This window comes from Acomys minous (genome assembly GCF_964271855.1).
Source record: "Acomys minous genome assembly, chromosome: 4".
NCBI classification, from domain to species: Eukaryota; Metazoa; Chordata; class Mammalia; order Rodentia; family Muridae; genus Acomys; species Acomys minous.
Genome location: NC_140486.1, coordinates 90,738,582 through 90,765,456, shown reverse-complemented (window position 1 = coordinate 90,765,456; position 26,875 = coordinate 90,738,582). Strand labels below are relative to the sequence as shown.

The window sequence follows — 26,875 nt, the reverse complement described above, 5'->3', positions numbered from 1 at the left end:
ACTTCCTTATCGTTACCCATGTGGTAGGCAGGGAACGAGCAAATAAATGCACAAGTGCATTTGAACCAGCGTTCTAAGAACAAGCAAACGCTGACTGTAGTGCATTAGTTTTCTCTCACGCAACCAGTTTATTTAAATTTCACTGAAGAATGTCCTTCAGCTTCGTTTATTTTTAACTTTCTTCAAAATGAGGTCTTCTTCCAGGAAAGCTTTCCATAAGATGTTAAAACAAAGATATAGAAGTGGTGCTGGCGAGACGGCTCCGTGGGTAACAAACATCACCGTGCCAGCCTGATGGCTCGAGTTCAAGCCTCCAAACCCACCCGAAAGTGGCAAAAGAGAACCCACGCCACCACTCCACGTAAACAATAAAATAAAGTTTATAAAATTAAAACATAGTATTTTCTAATGCGTTTAAGCAACATATGCTATAAAGGTCCCCAATATGTTGGCATTGTCTCCCTTCAACTTAGGAATGAAGGGACGTCTACCTCTACTTAATTCCACACCTTCTCCTTCTGCATTTATCCAAGAAAAGTGACGGTTTTTCTGAGGCCACTGGGTCAGAAATTTGGTGTTATCTTCTCTTCCCTCTTCAGGATAATATGGGTTCCCAGGGTGGGAATCCCGCCTGAGAGGTCAGTGGGAAGAGTTACAGTGAACTATGGGAAAAGAATGTCAAAGTTGAGTATAAAAAGAACAGGAAGAAAACAACAGAGGTGGGGGTGGTTTCTCCCCATGCCTGCATCCTGGGAAAGGTCCAAGAGTAAGCTCAAGAAGCCTTTGGTCACAACCACTCAGCATCATTGCAGAGCCTGAGCCTGCAGTCAGAAAGGGCTGCCCCTTCTGCTTAGAGCACAGAAGCTGGGACATCAGGATGCTGGCCTGTCTAGAGCCTTAACAGGTGTGGTCTCCGCCAGCAAAGGGATGTCCCGTCCTGCCATGCTGCACCATGGGAACTCTGACTATTACAGATAGAGCAGACACTCTTAGCTATTGCAGGAGAAAAGAACCATGTTCTCCTATTGTTTGACTCACCTGATGGCTTTTTAAAAGGATTTTATTTTTATAACTGTGTATGGGTATGTGCACATAAGTGCAGAGCCCATAGAGGACAGAAGAGGGCATCGGATCCCCAGGAGCTGAAGGTATAGGCAGTTGTGAGCACCTGATGTGGGTGCTGGGAACCAAACCCAGGTCTTCTGCAAAGGTAGTCTGCCCTCCTAGCTGCCAAGCCATTACTCCAGCCCCAGACTTACCTTTCAAAGCTGGAAGGGAATCTGCAAAACAGGCTGGATCGTTTTCCAGGGCCACTGGTGACAGAGGGCACACACCAAACCGTCCACAAGTATGTCAAGACTTACTGAACTCCTCTCATCAGGGGCTTTGGTTATCCAGCTTTTTGGCCACTTGGAAGCTGAGCTCCCTTTACAGCAACCAGGAAGGTCACACACTGGATGGGGGTTTGATGTCTACTCGCTCGGATGCTAACAGTATGAGGAACACGGGCCCTTGCTGCTGTTGACACTTTAAGTCAGGTGTCCTACCTCTCAGGCATGCGCCCAGGATCTTCTGGCAGCTCGACAGCTTCAGTGAGCCAGTCAGCTTGGGGACCGGCAGCTTTTGGCACGTACAGCTCCATGAGGTGCCCGCACTCCTCCTTGCGCTGGTTCTAGTTGTGTAGGGATCACTGTACAGTAGAGGCTGGTCACTGGACAGAGTGACTACTTCAAAGTCCAGAAGAACTTGAGGCTCACCTGTGTCGCCAGACAGAGACGAGGCGGCAGGCGGCATGGACTTCAGTTTGAATGTACTTCAAACGGTCCTGCTTCCTTTCACCAGCTACTCTTACGAACGGTTCCTGCCCAGTGGTTACTACCAAGAAGCTGAAGACCTACCAAAGCACCTAGGCTACCAAGATGAGACCTGATAGGCTGTGACCGTATGGTGGGGGAGGAGGTCCCCTTCTGTCACAGACCTAGGGGAGGGGAATAGGGTGAAAGCGGGATGGAGGGAGGAACGGGAGGATACAAGTGAAGGGATAACAACTGAGATATAATCTGAATAAATTTTTAAAAGATAAAAAATAAAAAAAAAAAAAGAATTTTGCGTGGGTATTTCAGCATGCAAGTTGACATGCAACAGTTACACGCAGAAAGTGAGATCAAGCCCCTCACCACCAGTTCTCTATATAAAATCACTTGGAATTTCACAAGAGCAGTATTTAATAACTTCCTTGATAGTCTGGGCTTCCTTGTTTTCTTCTTCTATAAATAAATAATTTTTTTTCTACCTGCCTGAGATAGACACTTCAGATACCTGCAACAGGCCAGTGGGAACACTACCACCCTCTATGTGGTTTCCAAGAGACAGGAACAGGCAGAGAACCTTTCTGAGGTGATGAACATTTACATGACCGTGGGGACAATTTCCTAAGTGTGCCTGCACATGTGCACATGTGCAAGTGTCAAAGGGTATTTTACATAAGCAGATTCACTATAAGTTATACTTTAATGCAGTCATTTCCTTTAAATATAGAGGAAGTATATTCCAGAAAGGTTACATTAATTCATATTCTTCCAGATGCCTGCACAAGTGTTTGGCTTATTACACTTTCATCAACACTGTAATTCTGCCCCCCACCCCCCCCCCAGAGTTTCTCCATTTCTCCAGGTAGTACTGTAATTCTTAAAGGGGAAAAACGAAAAACAATAAAACAAAACAAAAAAACCACTGCTGGTCTCAGAGGCGAAAGTGCCCAGTTATTTGAATGCGCATGCCTTCACTAGTAGACTGGACATTTTCCCTGATACTCAGCCTGACCCTGCACTGAGATGAAGAACACTAGTGGAAGAGCAATGCACGTCCTGCATATGCACAACAGTCAGCCAAACTCAACAAAACTACCTCTCCAAACAGTGCACTACGTTCCGGTAAGGGTGTCCGGCCCTTGGAGTGTGAATCATCATTACACTAGACAGCGATGGACACTTAACATTTAAAGATGTAACCTTGGGTTCCTTAATAACAGTATTTCCATCTCACTCTGAAGCTTATAAAGGTTAGATCACTTGGCTAAATACACAGAGCTAGACAGTGTCCAATGTGGGACCCGAAGCCAGCCCTCCGGGGACACAAACTGCAGAGCAGCGGGGGATGAGAGGGCGTGGAAATCAATGGCGTGACCTCCGCTCAGAAAGGTGAAACTCCCACACCTCAACTTCCTCATCCATAAAGTGTGTGTCTGGTGGTGGTGGTGGGGGTTCACTTAGAGATCACTGAACCCTGTTTCAGCCCTGACCTTTCCGCATGCATCTGGTCACCCTGATAAAATCTGGCAGCTGTTGTCACGCACTGTGCTTAGTTAATTGGCCAGCTGGGGGATCTTCACCCATCCTGATAAGCGTGTGTCAGCTCAGGCAGACCCTAGCCTGCCTTGCTATCTGTAGGCTTGACGAGTAACTTCTCCACATACTAGAGGAGGAAATGAAAGCCCACAGAGAACCCTAAGAGCTGCTGGACTTCAAAGGGATTTTAAGATAATGAAGACAGAATACACACAAATGCTTAACCATGCCAAGCAAATAAGACAGTCCACCTGCACATCTTCAATGCAGTAATACCTCCTTGTGTTTGAAACCCAAGGCACGGTTACGGAAGTGACCATACACTCCCATAGCTAGAGGGCAGATATATATAATTAACACAATATTTGAACCGCAACAAAAGAATAAGAGACAGAATTTAAAAATAATACCATGTCTGGTTCACAGTTAAACTATATATTTAACTTTTAAAATCTCATGCAACGTAGGAAAAGTAAGGATAAAGAAAATAATCTCAAAAATGGCAAAAGTTATGTCAACTGACAGACTATCCATTTTAACCAATATGGATTACTTCACTTCTGTTTCTCTGGTTGTAGCCAGGACATGTCTCCAGTTGCAGGGCTTGCTACATATGTGCATACCATCCTCATAGGCTTTGTGCATGTGTGGGTGTGACCACCTGTGTGGGTGTGGGTGGGTGTGGAAGCCTGAGGTTAAAGTCAGGATGTCTTCCTTGGTACTTCTCCATACCATCCGCTAGGGTAGCTGGGCAGCAAGTCCCTAAGGCCTGCCAGACCACCCCTCTCCACAGCACACACACGCACACTCACATGCGGATGAGCACAGTTATTGGTCCTCACAGTCACATCTGGCTTTTTGCATGGCTACTGGGGATCCAAAGTCAGATCCTAACATTTGCACAGCAAACACATAATCACTGAAGCAGACCCAGGCTCCTCACCCATGTTTCACATGCTACCTCACCAATTCTTGCATGACCTAGTGCTTGAAAACCTGGTCTAAACGGCATCTGGACACTGTTTGAATGATCTCAAGGATAAATTCCGAGGCAATATTAAGACTTCAGATGGGCTGGAGAGATGGCTCAGTGGTTAAAGGCACTGACTCCTCTTCCTGAGGACCTGGGTTCAAATCCCCACACTCACATGGCGGCTCTCAATGGTCTGTAACTCCAAGATCTGGCACTCTCAAATAGACATATGTGCAGCTTAATCATCAATTCACATACAATAAACGTAAATCAATTTAAGAAAATAAAAAAAATTATTACAACTTTAAAAAAAAAAAAAAAAAAAGACTTCAGACAAGTCCCCACACCAGCTTATATGTGACCCATTACAACACAGCTAAGAAAGCAGCTTTTAACACATCAAAGCCAACAAGATGGAGTACAGAGACAGCTCCTGAGCATCCCAAGCACGTGGGCAGTCAGAGGAGCACAGTAGCTGGAAGAATGGCCCTTCTGAAATGTCTTCAGTCTATTCTAAAATACAGTATCAACACAGCTGCCATTCGTAAGGTCATCTTTAACCTGACCTGAAGTAATACTTACAGAGACCAGCCAGCCTACTGCACTGATAACTGAATCATATCCTTTATTAAAGTCATATTTACAACTGTGTGCGCTTTGATAAGTGTTTGCCTTAATCCATGCTTTACACGGTTGCATCAGTAGTGGGAAACGCATCATCTGAATAGATCTTTGCCTTCACGAATGTGACTGCATCCTCCATCTTTAGTTTTCTCAGCTCCCAGTTATTGATCTTAAAAAAAAAAAAAAAAGATTGTAAGAAAATGATAACATGCTTGAGTTTTCTTTTTAATAAAAGTGTTTTGTTTTTCTTAGCCTATTTCTTAACCCAACTATCATACAAATAATTGAGACTCTTCTATAATACAAAGCTTCACAACACAATCTTGGGCAGTTTAAGTCTGTTCTTAACCCTCCATGCTGTTTTACTCCTGGCAAACATCTCAGTGATACTTGCACTTTGTAGCTTTCCTTGGCTCCAGTTCCTTCCTCCTTCCTTGGACCTCACTGAATCCTCCACCTCCTCTCCTAACTCCTCCCCCTCTCCTGGTTGGCAGGAAGTCCAGCCCTATTTTCTCCCCTGCTCATTGATTGGCTCTAAGCTGCTTTACTGACATATCAAGGGACAATCGGGGAGCAGAGTTTACACAACATTTAGACAGGAATTCAGAATTTAAACAACACAATAACCGATACCTACAATAACATATAAAAGCTAGAGATCTAAGCACAAAGTAGCAGCAAGCCAGCTTTAAAAAATTTAAAGTCACCATGCAAATGTTCATATTCTGAATCTAATAAGTCTAGGACTGAGGAAAATAGTTCACACTGAAAAGCATAAAAACCTCAAGGGCTCTCTGAACAGGGCAAAATTATTTCCAAACTTAAACAGTACATTAGCAGAAAGGAGAGCCACATCAAATCTTGGTAAGTCAGGTCCAACCTCTTTTGGATATTAAAGCACTAATAACGGGAGGCTTGTGTGTTTGCACTCCACACCGTGTGCAGGACCACAGGAGCAGCATGTAGATAAAGCCGAAGATCATCATAAGGTCCGAGGTATTGACAGGGAGATCAGAAAGACTGCTCAAGAAAAGCCATGACTCTGAGCGTCAAAGGGTAGCCTAATAGAAGAATCTTCTTCCAGGTTTCCAGGCGGCAAGCACACCCTACAGGAGTCTCACACTGGCCCAGGAAACAAAAGCCTTAACATCCTTCCTTGTTCAAGATAATCTGCAAATTGGTGGCAATTTCATGTGTCTTAATTCAGTAAGAAAGGTATTGTGTATCCCCTTCTTCATTAAAAAGAGATTAAGGCTGAGCAGATACCATCTATAAACGCCCTAGTAGAAGACGATACCCAGCTGAGCCAAATCACGCACTAGAATGTTCCTTCTGACAGAAAACCACAGCTCAGAAGTGAACTGCCATGGAGCTGACTGCTCCCCTGGAGCCCAGTGCCCACCTTCGAGCGCAGCCCCCAGCAGCTGGGGGAGTGCACAGCACCAACACAAGAAATAGTCCATTCATAGCTTTGTCTTACCAAGATCACATGGAAACCCATGACATTCAAATGTCGAATTTTCATAGCCAACACTCCTCTGGGGTGGCTTGAATTCAAACAGTAGAAAGACTTAGGAACACACAGCACTGCTACTCTGAAAAGAAAAGAACAAAAACATGAATAGTGACAGGTAAGCATCTGGAATTTGGCTGCATCCTGCTCTCTGGAGCCCAGGCTGGAGACTTTGTTCTCTCTCCACCCCCCCACCCCCACCACTCTGTCCTTTACTTTTGTTATTTAGCATCTGCAGATCAACACAGTGTACAACGACTACTTTGTAAACCCAAACCTGACACAATGTTTACATAATTATATACCAGCCTTCTTTATGAGTGGCTTTACTTTCTAAGGAGGAAAGCTTCCTGATACAAATGCATCTCTTGTAAGGGTTTCTGGGGCAGTGCTAAGCTCTGACTCAAATATACTCATTTAAAAAAGACACTGGGGAAGCAAATGGAAAATGATCTTCCAAACTCAAGAGCAAACATGAGAAAACACTAAGACAAAGACTTCTCCAGGAGGGAAGCCTGTAATCAAAGTGGAAAGCCGCACTAAGATTCTCACCATCCTCTGCTTTCTGGAAGGTCCCGGGGAGAACAGAAAAAATAACACAATACACCTGCTCTTGTCTTCTCCTGGACACTCGATTTCAGAAGAGAAGACTGACCGTTTGGCTCCTGCACGGCCCAGCACTTTATGCTACCAATTACGACATTGTCATTCCGTGTTAGAACACAGATTAAAAAGAGGAAATGCGATTTCAGTGGGGTGAAAAAAGACTTTTTTTTTTCCTTTCGGGGGGTGGGGGTAGAGGTAGTTGAGACAGGGTTTCTCTGGATAGTTTTGGCTCTCCTGGACTCACTTTGTAGACCAGGCTGGCCTCAAACTCAGAGAGATCCATCTGCCTGCCTCTACCTACCCAAGCGCTGGGATTAAAGGCCTGTGCCGCCACGCCCGGCTGAGAAGGCATTAAGGACAACTGGGTAACACAACACTTAGCAAGATGACTAAGGAATGAGCCAGGCAGATGCAGAAATAGAAAGACGCGGACCACTGTGTGAATGACTGGGCATGGGCAGGTAAGGGCTGAATCCTTACAAGATTTTCCCAGTCCCCCTACTCCTCTCTGCCGTATGCGGGTGCCTGGCTGGGAGAGTCACATGGCATGAGTTCCCCGGGGCACAACATCTGACTCATCGCTGTGTGCCCCACAGGCCTAGCAGAGCCTTCCCAAAAAGGCTGACACAAGGGAGATGTGTGTGGAGCCAATTCGTGCTCTTATACTTCTACTCAACAGGCAGGATGTTTTTTTATGGTATGATATCATGTTTCTCCCAGAAGCACATTATATATGATAGGAGTCAAGGAAATGACTTGGATTAGCTTTAATGTGCTCCGATCCACAAATAATACTAATTATAAAGCTATAAGAAAGGACTAGGAGGAAAGGCAAAAGCATTGCATATTTAATTTCTGTAGATGCCTCAAGCTGTTGGTCACTGTATTATCTAGGCTGAGGCTTATACTGCGCTGATAGTTTCAATTATGTTAACATCGTCTTACTGAACTGTTATCTTTATAGACTAGCTTTTAAAGAATGCCTGATTCAGCAGGTATCTCAGCTCCAGTCTGTTGAACGCAGACACATACAGCGGATTCACATGTGGGAAAGCCCTTGGTGTACTGCAAGATACATACATTCAAAAGGTGTTTTTGATACTGCCATTTAATAGAAAGTCTTTCTTTATTAAAATTATAATTCGGAATGATCCCAGCAAGTGAGTATATATAAGCTACCTCTGCATGTTTGTGGCAGAAGCTGAATCTCCATCACAAAATGGAAATACTTGGGTTCTGTTGGTGTCCATTCTTATTTCAAAATCTGAAAAAAAAATGATATTAATTTCTTACATACTGCTCAAAGTGATTTCTATATAGCAAAAGTTTAATACAACAGCACCAGAAAAGAGAACGGCAGTAGCTAAAATAAAACTGAGAACTTATAAAGCAGCAGACACTAATCTAGGGATTTTACATGTAGAATCTCATTAATGGCCATAGAGTTCTATGAGTACTACTGTTGCTGCCCTTTTTAACAAAGAAGCTGGGACAGTTACATTCCTAAAGTCACCATTCTAGGAAATCATAAGAAGCATCTAAAGACGAACAAAACCCAGTGCCAGGCATGGGAAATTCCCTGAGCTGTTGGTCAGGGGAGTCCAAGAGAGTCTCAGAACAATACAGGTTATCGCGGTTGCCCTTAGTTGCCTTCTAGAACTTAAAGGTCAGAAGCCCACTGCTGAAGACACCACACATTTCAGACACAGGATTCGGACTTGGGAGAAACTGAGCTAAAGCTGACCTGCAAGCCTCTTCCCTAGCTCTCACACTACCCAAAGGTCCTATGCAAGCACCAGGAGAAAAAAAGCAATCAACAGTCCTACCCAGATGAAGGCTACAAACATGGCCAGACAGCCTCAAAGCTGCAATAGTGGCACCTGTGTCTTGGGAGAAAACAACACCTGTGTAATTGGACTTAGTGCTGCTCAGTTGGGGGAATCCATGCCTAATACTATGAACCTAGCCAACTACCTGTGGCTGATGAGGTCACAGACCCTAGAGAAGAACCTTCTACTGCCACTTTTCTAAACCAGTGTAATTTCTAACTGCATCATACATACTTATTCTTACCCACAGATAAGCGCACCTGTCGCCCATTTTCAAAGAAGTTTCTGAAGAAGGGCAGAACCTACACACAAGCCGCAACTCTTGCAAATGCAGAGAATAACTGACTGTGGGATGCCCAACCCCAGCTGGTACATCTACAGAGCAGGCCCTACATCTTAGGCTCAGGGAACATCTCAGAAGAAGGCACAGAAAGGCTGTAAGAGCCAGAGGACTAGGGTACCTGCTGTGAGACAGTGTCTTTTCATTGGGACGGGAAGTCTTAACAATATGGTCACCTAGATAAGACCTAATGACACCACGACCAGCTGACATGCCAATGTGGATGGGGAAAGCTCCCACGGCCCTACCTCTAGATGAAAAACTATAGGCACTTAATAACTACAGAGAGAGGAATCAATTTTCTTCAGAGACAAGCCTCATGATAGGTTACTTAGTCCCAAGTGGTCAGTAGTCAACAAATATACAATCAAGCAATACTAAACAGACTCAGCAAGCTATGTGTATGTGTGGGTGCGCATGCATGCACAGGAGTTGCAGAGAGGAAAGACATGGGTAAAAATGATGTAAATGCAGTATTCATGTTTGAATACAATCTCCTAATCTTTTTTCAGAACAAAAAATAAATAAATTTAAAAAAAAAACAAAATAGAGAAATCCATACCAATGTGATAATTATGTGGCAACTGAACATTTTTCGAGAAGCATCCTTCACTTTCCAGAAGGCTGCTGAGCACCTCTGCAAGCTTCTTGTTTGGATGTGATGGTGATGGTGGCAGCTGTGGCAGTGGGATGTGTGCAGCTTTGTTGTAAGCACTTTCGTCAAGTTGTAGACATGTATTCAAAACGTGAAGCTTCTGAGTATTTTTCTCTGTGTCACCTAAAAATACAAAAGCAAGCACATGTTTAAAACATTAATATAACATTTAAAAATACTAATATATCTATATTTTTAATCACCTCTTAGAATCTTTTTTTACTTAATGCATATTAATTCACCACACAAAATAATGGGTTAAATTTACATGTGTGTGTATATATAAAGAACTTTGATCATATTCAACCCATTACCTTCAGTTATCCTCCTTTCCCCTCTCTTCTTTATTCCATGTTTTTATTTACAAACTATTTTTTATATAATATATTCTGACTATGGTTTCCTCCCCACCTCCTCCCAGGTCCTCCCACCCAATTCCATACCCTTTCTTCGTCTCTCTCTTTAGAAAACAAACAGGCAAACAACACCAACAACAGAATACAAACCAGAATTAAAAAAAAAAGAAAAGACATACAAGAAACACATACACACACACACACACACACACACACACACACACACACACACACCATAAAAACTCAAAATCAGAAACTGTAATATGCAAGCAACAGACTAATAAGACAAGAAAAGACCTGGTGGCACTCAGAGGAAGGATAGCAGGCTACCAAGAAGAGACTTGATACCCTATGAGCATATACAGGGGGAGGAGGTCCCCCTCAGTCACAGTCATAGGGGAGGGGAGTAAGGGGACAATGGGAGGGAGCGAAGAATGGGAGGATACAAGGGATGGGATAACCATTGAGATGTAATATGAATAAATTAATTTTAAAAAAAAGATAAGAAAAGAAGCCCAGACAAGGCAATATGAGACAGCATGTCTACCATGTATTACCAAGTTCACTCATTGGTGTTGGCTGTCTACCGCTGGGCACAGGCCTACTCCTAACTGTGGTCTGTATACCTACTGAGACTCCATTGGAGAGAACTAATTTTTACTTTGCAAGTGGATATCACTTGTAGATAGCTCATTGGTTAGGGATGGGGACTTGCTTTCTCCTCCACCTTTCAATGCTGGGGCCCATTTGGCTTGAACCTGTATACACCCTGTGTGGTTGCCACAGCCTTTGAGAGCTCGTGTGTGTATCGGTTCTACTGTGTCGGGGAGGCACTGTTTCCTTGGAGTCATGCACTCTTCTGGCGTCACTCTGCCTCCTCTTCTGTGTAGCTCCCTCAGCCCTGAGAGGAGGGGTCGGCAGTCTCCTCCTTATTCCCAGGGCTCTCTCAATGAGAACCTGGTTTTCAGTGTCTAGATCACTGACCTGCATTTGCCAATGCTTCAAACTTAAAGCTATCTTTAGAACTGATGTGGTCTAAACTCCTCATTTTATAGGAGAGAAACTGTCCAAGAATTTAAGACTAGAATCCAAGTTTCCAAGTCTATTCTCCAACCATCAACTACTTTAAAACATCAGTAATATGGTTGACTCTTAACTCAATTTCAGGACTTTATACATTGTTTTTAGACTGAATTATAGCTACTTTATTCTAAGATACATTAGTAAATTCTGTACATCTACCCAAATATTGTTTTTCTTCATTTAAAGTCGATGACTTTAGGGCATGGTAACACACATTTAATCCAGCACTTGGAAATTCCACTTTTGGGAGGCAGAGGCAGGTACATGTGTGAGATTTTCAGGCCAGCTTGGGCTATATAAATATGATTTCAAAAAAAAAAAAAAAAAGAAGCCAATGATTAATTTGGTTTCAAGAATAAATAAATTCACCAATTTGGTACCTACTTGGTCATTAGATCTAACATTGTATCTCCTCATTATAGAGACCTGGAAAGACTATTTCTAGGTGGCTTGGGTTGGGTTTAATAGTATACTTAGAAAAAAGAAATGTAAGCACCTCTAATCAAGACCACTGCGCTTTGAGTAGTATGCATACAGTGCAGGCTAAAAGAATAACACCTGTGCAAACCTTATTCTTTCCTTCCCCCTGCAGCAGTTATGCTGGCAAAGGTGATTCTGTGGTTTTGTAGTTTGAAACACTGACCTTTGTCTTCACCATGATCGGCTGTACTCAGCAGCATTTGCTCTGTATGTCTGAACTAATACTGCTCTACAAATCCCACTCAGAATGACAAGGTGACATACTACCTACCTGAAGTCAGCAGTTCGTAGATGATGTTCCTTTTGATAAGCTGGCTAATAGGGGCCAGGGGGAAATAATTCATCATGCAAAATGAGTGCACCGCATTCAATAGGTTTTCAGAAGAGATGTGGTGAAGACAGCTAGTCAGAGCACTAGCCATAGCTTCTAGGAACCTTTTGGGGAACAAAGGAAAGTCAGATTTCAAATAAACTTATGAGACAAGGTCACAGAAGAGCAGATTCCATGCTACAAAACCATGGTATTTAAGGAATGCAAAGAAATGAGATGAAACGATCAGACTTGTAAATAAGCATCTATACATAGTGCAAGACGTGGCTAGCTCCCATGGTAAATGTACATAGCCAATGAATGACGACTGCGGATGTACTGCATACAAATGTTTCATAGGCTTTCAATCATTTCACTCTATTAAAACTCTACGGGGATAGCAGTATTATTATTCTCATAAATAAAGATGAGTGAACAGGCTCAGAAGTTGAGTAACTCATCCATGAACTAATTACAGTGGACGGGCAAGAAACAGACAGTTTTAAAACCTAAATGGTCAGGCACCAGAGCCTTTTACTCTTTACACAGTTTCTACAAGGGCTGGGCTGTCGCTGCAGTTTTATAAGCAATTAAAAATTCCCAGCTATCAAAATTCTTGGTAATGACTTACAAGCCTAACCCTACCATTCACAGCTACTGTTGTGCAGTATAGCACAGCAGCTGAGCACAGATGGCGAGGGAGCATAACACTTTAGGGAGGCGACACTGCTAAAGAACGGCAGACTTCCCTTGAATCCAGGTTAAGTCTGACTCTCAGGGCATATGTTATCCCTAGCATAACACAGAAATACACACAGAGTACTGTGACAGGGTAGAAGGGAGAAGGGAGCTTCGGGGAGATTAGAAGGGAAGATCATCTGAATGGCGCCCAGGGGCTCTGTGTGACAGTAAGACAGTAGGATGAAGGCATGGAACAGGGATGCTGACAACAAGGGTAGGCGTGTCTGGGACAAAAAGCTCAGACTGACAAGTCTGTGCAGGCCAGTGTCTGAGGTCAGCCGGGCAGTCTCAGTGGCCAAGGCAGCAGGAAGGCCTGCGAGGTCGGGAGAACTGAAGTACCACAGGATAGGGATGAGCAAGAAAATAGCGAGGCAGGGGCATTAAAGTGGGACCTGACTGCACCGGGTTCATGTGGCAGTCACAGGAGTATGTAAACCTCTTTTAGTTCTAGTACAGAAGTTAAGAGAAAAACTAACTAATATAATGTTTTAAAAAATTAATAAATACAATCTTAAAGATATAAATTGTAAAATCAGTAACAAACAGTGGGGGAGAATAAAACTGCCCAGATTTTCTATGTGACTAAAATTCATGAGCCTATACTAACTGCTGCAATAGCATAATTACATAAGACCTACAGTAGCTACAAATAAATACAGGAAAAAAAATACATCAAATTACAAAGGAAGACAAAAAAAAAAAAAAGAGGAAAAAAATTCATGACAGGAAACAAAATGATGATAATATCCCCTTCTCTACCAATAAAAGCTTTAAATATATCTATACTATGATCATTAATCTTCATTGTCAACTTGGCAGGATGTACAGTCACCATGGAAACATGCTCCTGCGCATGTCTAACAGGGTATTTCAGAGAGGCAGAACTGAGAAGGGAGGACAACCACCTCAATATGAGCAACACCGTCCTGTGACCTCAGAGCCTGGACTAAATCATGAAAACGCTCCTGCGTGGCAGCATTCATCTCTGCTTCCTGGGTGAGGATGCCATGTGGACCAGCCGTATGCTCCCACCACCATGACTTCCCTCTCTGTCACCAGCTGTACCCTCAAGCTGAGAGCCAGAGTGAATCTTAAGCTGTTCATTGTATATTTCCACAGCAACAAGAAAGGTAACTAATACATGTATTACATTCCCCAATTAAAAGATATAAAGAAGCTGAACAGATAACAAAATTAAAAAGTCTAACTACTGTGTACAAGGGGTGCAAGTTAGATTTAAGGACACACAATCTGAATGTGAAAGAATAGAAGACACAACAAGCAAATGGTGACTGAAGAACAGGGATGGCCACATTTATATTAGAAAAAAACAGATTTTAAGTAAAAAAAAAAAAGCTGTCACAAAAGACAAAGACAGTCATTCTATTAGCGCATCATGAAAGTGGGGTAGTTTACAAATGCATGAGCGTTCAACATCAAGAAGCACAGCTATAGGAAAAACAGAGATCTATGGACAGATAGACGGACAGCAGAACAGCAGTGTAAGAGATCTTACTCTTCACTCAATAACCATCAAAGCAGAAATGAAGACAGAGAACCCAACAACACTACACTCAAGATGACAATGCTGAAACAGGGACGACACACTCGACAGTTAAGCACACACAGGACACCCAGCACGTAGGTTCCACCAAAGGTACCACATTTAGGAAAGTGCAAATGTTACTGACGTCCGTTCAGACTACAACAGAATATGTCAGAAGCCACTAGCAAATGGAAAACTGGGAAGTTCCTAAAGGGAAAATTATTCAACAGACTCTTTAACAGCTAGTGGTCACAGAAGAAATCAAGCAGAGAATTAGAAAGAAATCTCAACAAAGCCACAACGCACCAAAAGTAACAGTACTCAGAAAAAGCAGTGGGAAGAGAAAAGTTTGCAGTAATAAATGTTACTTTTTAAAAAGAGTATTTGAATAAACCTTAATTTATGCCTCGGGAAACTAGAAGAGGCTGAGAGACGGCTCAGAAGCCCCAAGCACTGGCTGCTGTTGCCGATGATCTGAGTTCTATTCCCAGCACCTGCGCGGAGGCTCACGACTGTAACTCCAGTTCCAGGATCCAATTTCTTTTTCTGGCCTCCACAGGGACCATGCACACATGAAGAATACAGCCATCATGTGCAGGCAAAATACCCCCCCCCCACAAACTGAAAACAAACACCTCTTTAAAACAGAGGAGCAGCACAACCACAGCCAGAGGTAGTAGAGGAAGAAAGTAATGAAGATTTACACAGAAATGAATATGAGCCCCAGGGAAAGATGAACCAAAGTGGATGCAGTAAACCTGCAACTAAACTAGTGGGGGAAAGACGGGAATCTGAACGTAGAAGCGAGAGATGAGGCGCTGCCACTAACGCCATCCACATGACAAAGGCGCTGGAGATGTCATTTCCTTGGTCCAGTGCACAGCATGCGCTGAAGCCTGGGGTTCAATCCCTAGTACACAAAAACCAAGCACTGTGGGGCACCACTGGGATTCCTGACAGTTAGGGAGGCTGCGGCAGGAGGATCAAAACTTCAAAGCCAGTATGGGCTACATAGTGAGCCCAAGTTTTTTTTTAAAATTGCATGTAACCTATGTATACTGTGCAGTACACTTTAAATCATCCTTTGATTATAATATCTACTCTTTTGGTTAAATCATCTTTGGATTATAATATCTAATACAATGCAAATCCTATGTAAATAGCTGTGATACTATCTTTAACAGAAAAATGACAAAGTCTGCACATGTTCAGCCTCTTTCTACACACACCTACACACACACACACACACACACACACACACACACACAGTAAAAAAAAGGAGCCTAATAAAATACGAAAAAGTTGTTTGCAGACAAATTGGTAGCCAATAAAAAATTAACTCATATCCAATTAAATTAGACTAAACCATATAGAAAAAGAAAATCAAAATAGGCCAGCAATGAATACATAGATAGATTCAGCAATAAAATCTTCACAAAAAGTCTGGAGAGGTGGCTTGGTAGTGCACATACACACAAGTGGGCAAACACTCACACACCTCTCCACAGTGCAAAGGTCCAGCCGCAGAGCACTGCACTGTGAGTCCTACCAAATGTTGGAAGGAGAATAATGAAATGAACACAACCCTCTTAAACTCATCCAAGCATCTAGAACGTTTCTAAACTCACAAGACCAACATTATCTTCACACCAAAACTAGCCACACTTGTGAAACAGGAACAGAACACTAGCAAACTAAATTCAGTATCACACAAAAAAGGATCATACAGAGACCATGAACAAGTGAGACACGGGCAGCCTAGCACACGCCATCAATTAATGTTATAATCCCACATTAACAGAATAAAGGGTTAAGAGAAAATCACACCATCACCTTAATCCATGAAGAAAAGCATTTGAGAAAACTCAACACCCTTCTGTGATGAAAGCCCCCAATACATTTAGTATGGAGAGAATGTCCTTCAATATGATAAAGGCACCTGTGAAACGCCTGTATCGTCAGCAGCATGCTAAGTGGTGAAACACTCAGGAGCAAGGCAAGAATGCCTCCTCCTGCCCCCTTCTATTTAATATAGCACTTGAAGTTCTAGCTTAAGGTGAAATAAATATATAAAAACAATTAGGTTCATAAATAATTAAATAGAAAAAGGTAAAGAAACAGGGCATATATAGGATTCAAAGCAGCAAAGTAGTGTCTGCTTTATTTCTCTATACCAACGAGCTGTCCAGTGTCCTTTATAACATCAGAAAGAGGAACTCCACAGGGACAAACGTAGCTGAGGACGTGAGAGACTTGCACCCTGAAAACTATAAAGCACTGATTAAAGAAATTAAAACTAACACAAGTATAATATGGACATCCCTCAGCCAGAGACCAGAAGCCAACATTGTTAAAATGGCTGTATTATCTGCAGTGACTCAGGGATTCAGTGCGCTGTCTATCAAATTCCCAATAGTATTTTTTAATGCCACAAAGAAAAATGTGTTCTGAAAGTCACATGGAAACTAAGTTGCCTGCACTTTCTTAGCCAACTATAAGATGTTTCTTCTTCAGAACCTATTACAAAGCTGTGGTAATCTAAGACAAAGCAGCTCTGCATAAAAACAAAACGGCAGGAGGAACACACAAAGGACAAGGACAGTCTCTGCAGAGGCTCTGGGATAAGGGCATGTGCATAAAAATGATAGTTAAATTTTTGCGTTAGAGGTTACACAAAAGTAAACTTAAAACTGATTAAACATAAGACCTAAACTAAAAATCCTCCAAGAAAATACATGGGAAATCTTTATTTTATGACCATATAGAACAGTGAGCTTTAGACTATGATACATATAAAAAGTCCAACGAACAAATGCAGAAGTAGTCAGGGGACAACAGCAAACTAAGAATCATCTGCTAAGCAAAAGTTGACAGAATCAAAGAGGGGCAGAAAATATTTGCAAACTGAATACAAGAGGAAATTAGAATACAAAATTTGGAAGGAATGCCTACAATTCAACAGCATAAAGAAATGATCAGAAAACTGACAAAGGACATAACAGGTGTGTCTCCAGAAGAGACACTCAGAGCACAGCTGTAAGGAAGGATGCTCAACACAACAGACAGTTAGGAGACACAAACCCAAAGCAGGAAGAGAGGTGCCCTCGCACCCGTCAGGATGGCCAGAAAGTAGCACAAGAAGACACAAAGCAAGCGGAGCCAGCACACAGCACACAGTGCACACCACTGGGGGAACAGCCCTTCCGCACTGTGGCACACTGTTGGGAGAAAACTACATAAATTGGTGAGGATTCCTCAAAAATTAAGAACCCAAATATTTTTAAAAAGGGGAGGGGGAGAGCTAACATATGGCTTCTTGATCCCACACTCAGGGATAGCTCTCCTTTTTGTTTTGTTTTTGTTGTTGTTGTTGTTGTTTTAGGTTTTAGAAACAAAAGTTTTAACCTGTAGCCTAGGCTGGCCTCTAACTCACAGCAATCCTCCTGCCCCAAGTTTCCAAGTGCTGGGATTACAGACATGGCTAGCACAGCAAGTTTTCCAAGTATATTTTGACTTAAAAGAATTAAAATCAGGCTCTCAGCAGGATGTATACACTCTCTTGTTCAACACAAAGTCAATATATGATAACACCCTAAATTTCCATCAACAGGTGAATAAATATAACATGGCATAAACATAAAGCTGGGATATGATTTAGCCTTTAAAAAAAGAAAAAAATCCTCTATATAGTTTAATACAGTTGGTATAATACAGGAGAACAAGCCAGTCTAAATGGACACCTAACACACATTCCAAATTCAGAAACGATAGAAAGAGGGGAGAAAGGGGAGGGAGGGACGGGATAGGAAGTGTTCAGCGCGGATGGGTCAAGTACGAAAGGGAATGCAGCTTCAGACAGCAGTGCTGTGCCAGTCGGCAACAGCGCGCTGTGTACAGTGTGTACAGCGTGTACAGCGTGTACAGTGTGTACAGTGTGCCAGGAGAGCACCTCTCATGCTGAAAAGCCTTACCACAACAACAAACAGATAAAAAGTAGAAAATAAATTTAAAGAAACATCTAACTTCTTGACAAAGTTAAAAAGAACAAATAATTTAGGAGTTAATAGTGGAAAGTGGACAAGCCTGAAAATGAAAACTGCTATAATGAATGAGCAATTGAACAAAGGAAGAAGCAGGACAGAGACTCACAAAGGCGACATCTGCTGGATCTCTAGATGTGGCGGAGGCTGGGAACCCAGCCACGCGCGCTGACGTGTTAAGCCTGAGATCTGCAATCGTTTCTGTACACACACTGCGGGACATGGGAGAAGGAACACTGTACGTACGCTCTGCTCTGGCCTTTTTGGACGTGATTGAGAGAGGAGTACACGTGGAGGATAGAGATGACGTTCTTCATGTTCAGAGAGCCAGGCTCCTCCACTACTTTCTCCATGAGCTTGTCCATCAAACCAGAAGGCCGAAAACCAAGAGTTTCAAATAACAAGAGGACAAAGATAATCTTAAAAATAGAAGGGAGGGAAGTTACTCAACAGGTAGAAGATGCTGCTCTAAGTTTTTAAATCTCAAAAAGCACAAGCAACAAAATACCACCCCCCAAAGGGACAATTATATTTTCTTTTTGTTCTTTCATCAGATATCAACTTAATGAGCAGTCTCTTTCTAAGCCGAGAACCAAGACATACAATCATCTGCACATCTCACTGAAAATCCTTTCTTACCTATTTGTCATATGACAGATCTGCAAATTACTTTAAATTGTGCCTCTCTGAAGTTTTCAAGATAGATGACTTCTAATTTGAACTGCTCCCAATTCCAAATACTGCCTAGATTCTCATAGATGTGATAATGCAAACATTCTTTTCTTTTCCTAACCTATAAACTGGCCTTGAGCTTTCAATTCTCCAGCCTCCGCCCCGAGATGCTGGGATCACAGTGTGTGCCATCATGCCCCGGGTGATGCTGGGATCACAGTGTGTGCCATCATGCCCCGGGTGATGCTGGGATCACAGTGTGTGCCATCATGCCCCGGGTGATTATCTGACTCCTAACCCTAACATGGTGCAACTATTTTTCCTATTTTTCCCCATCTTTTAATTTTTCCCCCCCAGAGGTGAGGACCGAACCCAGGGCCCTGTGCTTGCTAGGCGAGCACTCTACCACTGAGCTAAATCCCCAACTCCTGAAATTTTTAAAAATTAGTATACACAGAATTACATTTCATTATGACATTTAAAAAATTGTTTTTGTAACTCAAACATTTCTGTATCTTAGATCAATTTACGGAAGTAAAATATCATGAATCATATAAACTTCACTTCCACTTTCCCACTGGGTAATGTTTACCACAAGAATCACCCTCTCTGAAGTTAATTTTCATAATAAACTCAAATTTCCTCTTACTCTTGTAACAAACTGAACCCAGGGATCTGCTCAGTCTCCACCGACTTCACTAGAAACAGCGAGAATTACAAGCTGCTTCCTTCAGACATGTAGTGGTTAAACCTGACTCCAGGGGAAAAACAGACAAGGTCATGAAGTAATAACATGTTATTCTTCAAAAACCGTAAGCCTGTGACAATTTATTATTCAGACCTAATTCATTATCAAAAGCTAACAATGAAATAGGACACACAACACTACACAGTTAGCCCACCTACCATCTAACTCTTTGACAAGCAAACAGAAGAACTTTGGACAATGTAATTTTTCCTTCACATACGAGTGGGCCCCTGTAGAAAGGTGAGGAGCTGAGCTAACTTATAACTTAGCACTGGAGTGCTTGGACACCCTGATCTCTAGAAGGCAGGGAGCAACATTAAGACGAGTGCATGGCGAGCTTCCTGGAGGCTTCCCAGGGACACCCCAACTGAAACTCACTTGTTTCAATGTCCACATGTCAAAAGTTGTAGCCACATAATCTGCTATGCTCTTAAAGAGATCTTCATTTTGGTATCGAAGGTTTGTACAGGACTGCAGGATGCCAATCAATACTTTAAAAGGACACCCATGGATATTATCTGTGAGAATGAGTTAAATAAACAAGCATTACCAGATGATTTTGAATGTAAGATTCAAGATATTCAATACCTTCTTGAGGGGAAAAATAACATTGTATTTTGAAGGAAAACAAAAGTAGGCAAATATACAATTTACAAGTAACTGATCCCAGTTATGCATCATGAGAGCCAAGGGTTGAAAACCAGTAATAGGTCAGATGTGGCAGGTCAGATGGGGAAAGCCCCTTACCTACGACCACCTTACTGCATTCATTCAGAAGGACGACAGAGCGGTGATCCATGGCAGCTAATACTTCAAACATGTGCTGGCAATTCAAGACAGAAAATCTGCCTAATTCCTTCAAGGCTTTCATCTACAGAAAAACAAACTTGCATTTAACGATCATTTCTGGAAAATTTGATGGTGAGGAAACAAAAATGGAGCATAAGATACATGATGAACAGATATACAAGTATGCACACACACAGGTATGTTTACACATACAGATAGATATGCTTTAATTAGAAAGTGACAGGTCAAAGACAGTCTTTTTCAAATTTCACCAGGTGTTTACCTCCAATTTCCTCTTAAGAGCAAGTGGTGTGTCTTTGCCGATACACTTCATCACTGTTTGTAATGTGAAGATATGTTCTATCTTCCAAACTTGCTGGTCAACTATGATTCTGCCATTAGACATAAGAAATAGAACAATCCTAGAATCTTCAAGCCAGAAATCTGAAATTTTCATTTGGTCCAGCCCCGACTTGGAATAGGCCAGGAATATGAAATCCACAGTGTGGTCTACGTGGTGTAAGCACTTAGGAAGGGTCTAAATCATTCCTGAGTATTTCCTCTCACATTACTGCATGATGGTTATTAATGAACAACCCACTTCAGATTGAGGGTATCCTCATGACTCCCCCCAATGTGTGACATCAGGTCAGCTGTATCGACTTTATATCTTTTTAGGATAAGCCAGTGGAATGTAACCCCTATAGTACCCCAAAACCTCTTCAGATATGAGGGTACATGTCAGTTCTCCCTGCACCTTACACAGTGCCAGAGTCTAAGAAAAGCCAATCCAAGGCACCCAGATCTTTTTATAAAGTAGGTACTTTCAAAAGTACTATCTTGAACTTTCTACCATTCTACCAGAATTGGAATTTTAAGTTAAAAAAGAAAAAAAAAAAAGCCTTACCTTCTACCAATATGTACTTTACCCGCGCCTCCCAAAAGAAGGAATCCAATTTTCCCCAGGCCTTTTAATTCCTCATATACGGGTCCCAGAGAAAAGCATGTGAAGAAAGCCTAGGAGGTTCTCACCGCAGCGCTGCGCGGAGCGCATTCACGTTCATGCATGGCTCCATGGTCTCTAGGGCAGTTGACAAAACGGAAAGACATCTCTCGTCACACTCATTGATGCGCTCCTATTAAAATATAAGTACAAACACAGCAAAGGTGATGAGATGTATACTAGCTTTCCCAAGCAACACCTCTGAGCTCATGCTTTCAAAGGACCAGGGACCAGACCACTGATTCACAAAGCCCACAACAAACATCTATTGCGGGAAACAGGATGTGACGGACCAGTGGCTTTTCCAAATAACTGACACATAACATGTATACACCTACACTTTCTCATGCATCATGAGAAATCCGTTTGATATTGACTGTATTATTTGCCTGTGAGAATAGCTTGCGTTAAACATCATTTTTACACCTCTGTATCCCCTGAAACCATCATAAGGACAGCACGGTAGACCAGCAGAACTACTAAAGTGTATAGGTCAGTTGTTCCCCTAAATGGCCCCTAGAAGACTGTCCTGGCAGTCCCCGCACAGCCTTTCCTGAGCATCATGCTGCAACTGCCATGTGGGTCTTCTCATCCACCTGGCCCTCTGCATTTCACCACCACTACCTGGGTCTCAGCTAGGGTTCTAGCTTATTCCAGAAATGGCAGCGGCCTTCTGGAGAGAGAACAGCAATGATACGGGGTCTCTAGTTCTCTGCAGTTAACTACAACTCACCTCTTAAGAGTAGGACCATCTTTGAGGAAGCCTTTTGCTCTTTGCTACAGTGGTCCAAGTAACCATAACTTTGAGTCAGAACTAGATGATATAATGCTTTAAGGACAAAACTGGAAGAGGGTTGGGGAGTGGTTTCTTTCCCACAAGAGCTCTCTTAATATATATGTATATATACAGGATATGTACATATGTGTGTATACATATATATGTGTGTGTATGTGATATATATATACATATGTATGTATGTATGTGTGTGTGTGTATATATATATATATATATACATATATATATATATATGTATATGTATATATATATATATATATATACAACACCTGTAACACCTGCTATGGAAAGGTCAGGCTACTTGATTCAAATTCACTGTCCTTCCACCTCTGGTTAGACGTCTTTATGACAAGCACACACATTTCTGAGGCACAATCACATGCAGATTTTCAGATTCCTACTAAGGTCTCAAAAGGATGTTTCACAGTTGTGAATGCCTGTCCAAGGTCCAGTACAAAACTGCATCACCATCAGTGGAAAGTGGATCCAAACAATCATCTTTAAATGACTCCAAAAAAAAACACCAACAGAGGCAACAAATCTGGGCCCAGGGGAGGTGGTGGGGGCTGATGTACCAAACAAGGATCACGCATCAAGAGGACCTAGGCCTCCCATTCTCAGCTCAGTATAGGGGTGCCCTAGTACGGGGAGCGGGGTCTGTCCCTGCCATGGACTCTGTTGATCACTTCCCCCTCATCGGGTGCCTTACCAAGCCACAGAGGAAGAGGTTGCAGGCAGTCCAGATAAAACTTGGTAGCTGCGGTCAGTTGATAGGGGAGAGGGGCTGCCCTCTCTGAGGACTAGGGGAGGGACACAGGAGGTAACAGAGAGGGAGGACGGGACCGGGAGGAGATGAGGGAGGGGGCTATAATTGGGATGTAAAGCAAATAAATTTTTAAAATAAATTTAAATTAAAAAAAAAAAGAAAAAAAAACGACTACGTACGAAACAAATACAGTGCCTACCAGGCAAACAGCTATTCTGTGACTTATAAAACCACAAAAATTTTAAAGTTCTTGCTTGAGGACATATGAATCAAGTTAACATAAAAATTTAAGTTCATATATCTATAAACTCAATTCATGAATTCTAGTAAAACAGAATGTATGGCAGATTATCTCCAGGAAATTAATGTATTTTAACATACTTATTTAGTTAATGAGTTTAGGAGTCACATAGCCACTCTTAAAAAGTAAATGCTTACTTCTTCACATCTGGTGCCATACAAGTGACATCAATGCAAATAAAAATAAAGAAATAAATCTTTAAAAAAAAACAACAACAAGTGACATCAAGCAAGATACTGACACCCTTGGAACTGAAGACGCAAACTTGAGCATTTCAACCCCTGTCTTAAGATTCTCCAATGGTTGAGTGGAGAGTGAGAGCTGACTCTCACACGAACTCTGGTGCCCCTGTGCCTACTGGGCACTACAAACTCCACCAAGTATAAAAAGCTTTTTATCATTTTCTTATTATCTTTTCCAGCCTCAAACCCTTGCTGCTCGCCACATATCCAACCAACTTTTAACCCAACCCAACCCTATCATCCTCCCACCACCCCCACCTCACCCCCATCCTCTACTTCAGAGGCACCGAACTATTTCAGCTTCCTGAAGGAGCCACTTTCTCACTGATCTCTGCTGCAGACACCAACTCCTTCATAACCAGTTCTCACAAAATGGTAGCTGTTTCACAGACACTGATTTTGGATTCTTCTCCCCAATGTATTTTCATATTTTGAAGACAAAAACCAGGTTGGAAATCCCATTCCACACTCTCACACGAACTTGTATTCTTTGTCATTACACTGAGAGTTCTGTAAGTATTTTGATAACTGCACTGGCCCAGTGCCTACAACACAACAGGGGTCATTAAAGAAATGCTGGCTACCACTCCTGTACTTGCCTACAAATACATCTCCCAGTTTAGCCTGTACGGGTCAAGATTATAAGGAACTATGTGTTCTAGCTTTTATACCAGCGGATAAATGTGGTATCTTGTACATGGCTGACGCCCAATATCTATTCACTGTGTGAGTAAAAGAATCCACTAGCTGTTAACCAAGCAGCTTGGTATCACTAAGTCTGTTTCCTCACCTAAAGCCTGGTAAAAGGATTAAGATTATGTAAGGGAAAATACTGGCTCACACCCTTTTTTTCCCCCCTTTTTCCTTCAACTACCCAACCTTTCTCTGCATCACTCTTCATTCCCACTTAAGCCCTGAGAAGGTAAGTGGGGCAGGCTTTCACAAATTCCCAAAGCAGAAGAAATGATTTAAGATCTCCTAGCATGTAATATATAATGCAGAAATGCACATAAGAACATATATTCTGCTGATAGTTTTTGTTTGTTTTGTTTTGGTTTTCGAGACAGGGTCTCTCTGTGTAGCCCTGGCTGTCCTAGACTCACTTTGTAGACCTGGCTGGCCTCGAACTCACAGAATTCCGCCTGCCTCTCCCTCCCGAGTGCTGAGATTAAAGGCGTGCGCCACCACCACACCCAGCTGATAGTCTTTTAAGGAAGCTATACATGTCTACTTCCCCTGACTCCTTCAAGATATGTTCAACACAGCAAAGCCACAGTTAGGCCTCCTTTTGACTTACCTGAATCACCCTCAGCAAAGTCTGGACCATCAGAGTGTTCTGGGGGACTCCAAGCTTCACAACAGCATTAAGACTGAACAAAAGGTGGTCGTAGTGCATGATCTTGGCTTCTCTCATCATTTGATCGCACAGCTGGTTAAAGGCGGGATGACTGAACATCAGCTGGATTTCAAAGCGTCTCTTGTCTTCAGATATCCTTTTGGCAAGTATCCACATTGCTAAGAAGTAATTACTGCTAGGGAACGTAGGCGCTTTTGAAAACACATCCAGCACATCACTCAGAGAGTTACACTCCTCGGCCAGTTTCTTATGATTCACAGGGGTTGGTCTGATTTTCTTGCTAAGCACATCCTCATTGGAGGTATGATGAAAGTTTATTTTCATCAAATCATGATCAGATGTCCCATCAGAGACAAAAGAATGTTTCGACATTCTTTTAGGACAAAGGATTCTGTCATGTTTAAAAACAGCTGCACGGCCTATGCCTTTAGTTTGAGTACAACCATCTAATAAGTTCAAAATAAATGTATTCCGAAAGAGGTATCGAACAGACGGTTGCAAGCCCTCATCGAAACCATTTAGCAGACAGTTTCTCGGGTTCCATTTTGAATGAATAGCTTCTGGTCTGCAAAATCCCAGAGGATATATCCTTAAAGCTCTGCTTCTTGGAAGTAAAGTGCTGAATTGTCTGATGAAATGTGCTTTGTTATTCATTTTGCTATTTACTGGCACACTTTCAAATATTCGAGATGCAAGGAAAGTTAGCTTCTTACTAAAGGAGAGCACGTGTGTTGGACTTTCCTGTAGGGAATGGGTGAATAAAAGAAATAATAGTTTAAAAACTGTTGCTTAAATAAGAGAAATGCATCTAAGAGGGACTTGCAAGGGGACCTATGAGCCATTAGAGCTTTATATTAAAATGGCAAAAACATGTCTCCAGTATGTTTCTTCCACTTTCATTCCAATGCATATATATTCTTGTAAAGTACCCAGGTCAGTCACTTCAGCGGTTGTGGAGAAAGTAGCTACTTTAAAATAAATAAATAAATGATTTCTTATGTAGGTGTGGATAAAGTAGCGTCTTTAAAACAAATGGAAGCAAGAAAGGAAGGAGAGAGGGAGGGAGGGAAGGGAGAAAGGAAGGAAGGAAGGAAGGAAGGAAGGAAGGAAGGAAGGAAGGAAACATTTCCCGTGTTAAGTGTTCAATAAATCTTCCTCGGCTGAACTTTGTTAACACTGCTTTGGAGGCTTCCATTGAAAATGGTACCATTGATGGACACTTTCACTCACATGATCCAGAAATAGCCAAAAGCAAACTGCTTAAGAAAACGTACTTGGACAGGACGGCCTTGCTTCTTAAGCAAGGAAGAAAAAAAATGAAAGCTGTGTTTTTCGTGCATGAAAAGCTGCAATCAGGGGTTGGGGGTTTAGCTCAGTGGTAGAGCACTTGTTTGCCTAGGTAGAGCGCTTGCTTGCCAAGCGCAAGGCCCTGGGTTCGGTCCTCACCTCTGAAAAAAAAAAGAAAAGCTACAATCAGCCAGCCTCATCAAGTTCCTGAAACCGGGACCACTCAGCATCAACTCACCGCCACTTCTCAAACTTTTCTCCACCCGGTAAAAAGACTACTACGATATCGCTCACGATTCCACTTACGCTCGCCATCCACTCACCTTACAAGAGAACGCCGTGGCTACACATGGGCGCAGCCATGACAGTTCCGCCCTAAATAAGCGGCGTGGCTGGTGACATTCTACGGGTCCTTGTAAAGGTCAAAAAGCTTAAGTTCGCGGCGACTATACAAGACCATGTGTAGATGGG

The 26,875-nt window shown here is 42.3% G+C and overlaps 1 protein-coding gene across 3 annotated transcripts; it reads right to left on the bottom strand.

Moving 5' to 3' along the window:
* Window positions 1–4,922: 4,922 nt before the first annotated feature.
* Window positions 4,923–26,864, bottom strand: FASTKD2 (FAST kinase domains 2). Of its 3 annotated transcripts, XM_084780231.1 has the most exons (13): window positions 26,728–26,809; window positions 26,392–26,565; window positions 25,058–25,858; window positions 21,685–21,788; window positions 20,936–21,044; window positions 20,611–20,734; window positions 20,242–20,381; window positions 18,690–18,862; window positions 12,078–12,241; window positions 9,795–10,010; window positions 8,243–8,327; window positions 6,425–6,539; window positions 4,923–5,113 (listed from the first exon to the last, which is right to left on the bottom strand). In XM_084780231.1, the coding sequence occupies exons 2-13, from the start codon at window positions 26,455–26,457 to the stop codon at window positions 5,006–5,008; spliced, it is 2,205 nt and encodes a 734-aa protein (XP_084636357.1). In that variant the 5' UTR covers window positions 26,458–26,565; window positions 26,728–26,809; the 3' UTR covers window positions 4,923–5,005. The 3 variants fall into 3 exon arrangements, with proteins under 3 accessions (XP_084636357.1, XP_084636358.1, XP_084636359.1); XM_084780232.1 differs by lacking the exon at window positions 26,392–26,565 and having other exon boundaries at window positions 26,728–26,864; XM_084780233.1 differs by lacking the exon at window positions 26,392–26,565 and having other exon boundaries at window positions 26,643–26,779.
* Between the last annotated feature and the right edge of the window lie 11 nt (window positions 26,865–26,875).